General features: G+C 42.0%; 1 protein-coding gene across 1 annotated transcript; it reads right to left on the minus strand.

Annotated features, from left to right (window-relative positions):
* Positions 1 to 2,744: 2,744 nt before the first annotated feature.
* On the minus strand, positions 2,745 to 5,084 carry LOC149262477 (uncharacterized). The gene is made up of 2 exons (XM_089379928.1): positions 4,128 to 5,084; positions 2,745 to 3,485 (listed from the first exon to the last, which is right to left on the minus strand). The coding sequence occupies exons 1-2, from the start codon at positions 5,082 to 5,084 to the stop codon at positions 2,745 to 2,747; spliced, it is 1,698 nt and encodes a 565-aa protein (XP_089236054.1).
* Positions 5,085 to 5,307: the final 223 nt, after the last annotated feature.

The raw sequence follows: 5,307 nt of genomic DNA on the forward strand, positions 1-5,307 counted from the left end.
ATAACCCATCGAAGTATCAATGACGGAAATCTAATGCAAGGGGTACCCCTGTCATTTCCAAAACCACCACAAGGGTCTCGACGTAGTTGTATTCAGTTTTCGCAAAAAACATTCATGCTTATATGGATATGCATGTGATCAAATATTGGCCCACATGACAATCCACATGACAATCCATGTCACATTAAATAATATATATATATATATATATATATATATATATATATATATATATGTGTGTGTGTGTGTGTGTGTGCAAGCCTGAGAGGCCCAAAACATAATTTGAAATATATTGTAAAGTTTGTAAAAGGGGTGGGATAATATTTTATTGAAAACAAAAGATTGAATATATATATATATATATATATATATATATATATATATATATATATATATATATATAAACCTCCTTTAAACTTTGTAATTTTTATTTTAAAACATTTTTTAAAGAGTGACCGTTTAAATGTAAATTTTAAATTTGCAAAATTCATGTTTTTTTCTCCTTATTTAATAAATCTAAAAAATACGATCAATATAAATACCATCTTTGTGGCATATAAACACTGTGAAGTCTCTTGTTTGTGACATATATACTCGTCTTTATGGAATATACTTTGCAATGTCGAATTTTGTATATATATCTCTCTGTTGTGTTGAAGTCTATATATCTTTCTGTATTTTGAGAAGTTTGCAACATATACACAATGCCTATAAATACATATCTCTGCAGCCTCATCTTCGACAAATTAACATTTTACATCTGTGAATTGATTTTTGGCTCGTCTAGAAATACAACAATGCACCGCCTATAACTTTTATGATGCATTTTCAGTGGATATTTTGACTATGCGTTGCAATCGTTCTTAATCTTTGTGTCCATATAATTGCAACTTAGATCTGTGGCATATCTATGTGGCATAGTGGTTCCTTTGTCTTTAATGACCTCACAAATTGATAATTTTGTTGTGGCCATACATCTGCGACTTCGGTCTTCAACATATCTCTACGCTGTAGTGGTTCTTTTGACTCTGGGTTGTAGTGAGAGTCTCTCTACAATGTTGTTATCTTGGTGTGAGTAAGCTAGTCTTCTCAAACATCCTAGGTGCCTCAGTTATTTCCCTCTTCATCTTACTAAATTACATTTGTTAAAACATAAGAATTTATCCCCATATTTCTAAGTCTACCTCTAACAGAGGGAGGCCAAAAAAAATTACCCTAGAGAGTCTCTATGAATATATTGAATCTTTAGAACAAAAAAGAGAAGAAAGGGAAAAGCAACACAAGCAAAAATGGTCTATAATGCTTACAAAACATAAAGTTGAATTTTTTTTATTTATTTTTTCTGCGTAAATACTAATTCTATTAAAAAGAGAAAAATTATGTACATGGAGGTCGAGACCTCAGAGGGGGCAGATGCCAGCCCTCAGCCAGAGATTCAGAGACATACATTTCATGCTATCTGCCGTTTCCAAATTACAGACTTCAAAAGATTTTGTGTTAGACCATGACCCACTGAAATAATTATGTTCTGATTCTAACATGACATAGCTAACACCTTCAGAGGCTTTACTAAGACGCATGCTATCATGCCCGCCATGAACAAAAGTGACAAAATAGTACCCATCAAACCCATAATTATAGCTGCAAACAGAGAACAGGTTGGCTAGCGCCAAGAGCTTAAACAAGAACTTTAACCAGACACAGGACCAGAGACCTAGAAACAAAGACACATAGCAAAAAACACACAGAGCGAAGGCAAGAATGCCACCCGTCGGTGATGAACCAGCCTTAGTCTGCATGTTGCGGAGAGTCAGGCATGTCCTTATCCACCTGGCTGGATGAAGCGACCCAAGTGACGAAACAATTGTCATCAATTCCTTCAATGTCGTCTTCAGGAGTAGTTACCAGGTTGAGAATGCTGCCTGCACGCTGAGTCGGTCAACAGGCAAGAATCTTGTTCTGTGTTGAGTCAGCCGGATGCAGAGGCGCTTCAGAAACAGGGGTGTCATCCTGTATGTTGTCAGCCTTAGACACCACCCCAGCCATTTCCCCCTGAAGGACGCTATCTTCCTGAGATTGAGAGGTGGTAGTGTGGGCCAAGCAGGTAGGATTACTCTCTTCCTTAGCAAGAATGACTGTTATGCTAGCAGAAAAAATAGGCCCATTGAGCCTACTGTGGAAGGTGAACCTGGTAGTCTGAAAGGAATTGTGCGGAAGAGGCCCGGCTTGACCAGAGGGCGGTGAGGATGGAGAGGCCGAAGCAATGGGTATGACATTCTGCGGAGCAGGCCGAGAGGTTCTTCCTCTGTTCCCAGTGTTACCTCCTCGGCGCGGGACTCCTCGACGGCGAGGCATTCTCAGAATGACAGACCAACTGAGAAAGGGAAGATGGCAGAACTGACGGGAGAGAGTCTGAGCACAGAGGAGCCCAACTACACCAGTTAACCAGGCGAGCTTCCAAACAAGTTGAGCTAGGCAGGGGTGCGGGAAGAACCACGGGCGAAGGTAAAAAGAACCAGTGACAATGGCGTGAATCAGATATGGATCCATACATAAAACCTTAAGCATGAGCTCTTGAACCAGGCGCTCATAAATGCCGATTTGTGCGACCAACATTCCGTTCTACAGATGATTAAATGCGCATGCCATGGAGACTGTCCGCCAGCCAAATGCGCATGCCATGGAGGTCGTCCGCCAGCCAGGTGCAGGGCCAGCTGCCTGCCTTGTGCGGCCCTTCATAATTGTCATTTATTAACACCCGCATCCGGGTGTGTATCATCCTCCTGAAGTTTATCCTTCGTCACAATGTTCTGGAACTCAGAGAGTTGATCCTCGGAGGCTATACTGGAGATTGTGCCTACAAAGAGATCTGCCTCTATTTCCACTCCGAGATTAGCGAGAAAATCAGCAAGCTTGTTTCCTTCCCGCCTAGTGTGTCTGAAGGAAACTGCTTGATGTTGAGAAAGCCATCTGTCTATTAGCTCGAGCCTTTGGGCCATCCTCCAGTTGTTACTAACCTTATGTATGGGGGATCCATTCATTAGTTTTGTGACCATCCTTATAATGATTTGCGAATCCCCTTCTATGATAAGCGGAAAAAAACTTTTGTCTTGAGCCAGGGTGAGACCTCGCCACAATCCTTCCAACTCTGCTGAGTTGTTGGTGTCCCAACCTTTTGATCCCAGAAAAATGAGTTGAGGAGTGCCATAGTGATCCCTGAAGACCCCCCCATACCCTGCTTTTCCCGGATTGCCCTTTGAGGCTCCATCGAAGTTGAGCTGGAACATGTTGCTGGGCGGCGGAGTCCATTTTGCTGACTTTTTCCTCTTCGTAGTAGGATTATTTTTAAGGATCGGCTGTTGATTTACCTGAATCTTCCAATTGTCCCACACTGTTTTTTCCTGCGGCAATGAAGGAAAATCTTCTGGGTACCAGTCTTTTATGGATAAAGACTCCTTGATGTTCTGATGTATTTTGGTCCATATCTGCTCTATGGACATAGATTGATCCTTAAAAACTCTTTTGTTCCGCTCTTTCCAGATGTTCCACATCAGTAGACCAGGGATAAGCTGCCATAGTGTGTTGAGGAGTTTGTTTTGATATGTCTCTTGACTCCAATTGCGAATAGTAGCTCTGATATCCCCTTGCACTTTGCCGTTTTTTTGGCATCAGAAGGCATCCTTTTCCCACAGCTTCCATCCTATTTGACAGGTTTGCATTAGATGTATGGCTGATTCCTCTTCTTGCTTATAGTTGAGACATATAGATGGGCCCAAGAAGCTTCTTTTTCTAAGATTATCCCATGTTAGAATTTTATTATGACATAGGAGCCATAAAAAAGTAGACACCTTCGGCCAATTGGAGGAATGCCAGATTTTATCCCATAAAGTGTCTTTGATTGTCTGTTCTTGGACTAGTATCTTATACGCTTCCCTTGTGGTGAAGGTCCCTCTCTCTTCATATCCCCATCTTAGTATGTCCGATCCTTCTGAGATAGGGATTTGCCGCTTTTGTAGTTCTATGGAAAGATATCGTTGAACTTGCTCAGAACTGTGCATTATGATTTGATTTGCATCCATCCATTGTCTATATCCCTGTGTGGAAGAGGGGTCCCAGAACTGACTAACCGTTGCTAACTGATTGATATGTTGCTTTGGTAATGGAAGGTTAGAGAGTGTGTCCTTTATCTTTGGGAGCTGCTGCCAGGAGTCTTCCCAAAATCTTGTTGTGCTACCGCTCTTGACTTCCCAGAAGCTATGCTTTTGTATTAGATCTCTGTGTTGAATGGCCGAGTTCCATATTACTGACCCCGTGCTTACTTCTGTCATCCGAATTCTTTCTTCAATAGGGCAATTGTTCGCATACTTTGCTGTCCAAAGGGAGGCCCAGGGGGTGTTAGGATTTGCCAGCCACCTCCACCATATTCTAGCTCCCATAGTCTTATTACTGTGCCCTGGATCTCTTAGCCCAATGCCCCCAGCTTTCTTCAGAAGACATACATTATCCCATTTGACCAGAGCCCACTTTCGATTATGGCCTGAGCTACCCCATAAGAAGTTGCGCTGGAGATTCTTTATTTCCTTGAGAACCCATTTAGGAGCTGCAAGAATAGAGAAGAGATACAAGGGCATGGAATGGAGAACTGCCTTGATGAGAACAAGTCTACTGGCCATATTAAGAGCTCTATGAGTCCAGAGGGAGAGCCGAGCCTCTAGCTTTTCTAACAAGTTTTTCCAAGAGGAGTGCTTGAGGGCCGAGGCTATTAAGGGAGCTCCAAGGTATTTGGAGGGAAGGGAAGCGATGGTAAAACCAAGGATACGGGCAATGGCTTTTTGAGTGGGAGCAGGGGTGTTAAAGAAAAAGATTTGAGATTTGACACGATTAATAAGGGCTCCAGAGGCTTCAGAGAAGTTTGATAGGAGGGTTTTGAGAAGGCGAGCTTCTTGAACCGAGGGATGACCAAAAAGCATGTTATCGTCCACGAATTGCTGGTGGGAGTAAGTTGGAGAATTGTTAAAGGATAGGCCTTTGAGACGCTGGGAGAGCCGGGCAGAATTTAGACTTCTACCTAGTCCTTCAGCCATAATAACAAAAAGAAAAGGTGAAAGGGGATCTCCCTACCTGATACCTCTGGAGGGACGAAACGTAGCCGAAGGGATACCATTGATGAGAACAGAAAAGAAAGCTGAAGACAAAAGATTAATAATCCATCTGACCCATGACGGGGCAAAGCCAAAGGCAGTAAGAATTTTTTGAATGTAAATCCAACTGATACTATCAAAAGCTTTTGATAAATCGATTTTAAGC

Source organism: Pinus tabuliformis, chromosome 6, assembly GCF_031772625.1.
Source record: "Pinus tabuliformis cultivar Carrire ecotype Pingquan chromosome 6, CPIR1, whole genome shotgun sequence".
Taxonomy (NCBI): Eukaryota; Viridiplantae; Streptophyta; class Pinopsida; order Pinales; family Pinaceae; genus Pinus; species Pinus tabuliformis.

Excerpts from the sequence above, each read along its gene's own strand:
- LOC149262477 (XM_089379928.1), bottom strand. The coding sequence starts at position 5,084 with ATGGCTGAAGGACTAGGTAGAAGTCTAAATTCTGCCCGGCTCTCCCAG. Across the intron at positions 3,486-4,127 it reads ATATCAATCAGTTAGCAACG|ATATGGACCAAAATACATCA; the intron begins GTTAGTCAGTTC and ends TCCATAGAGCAG.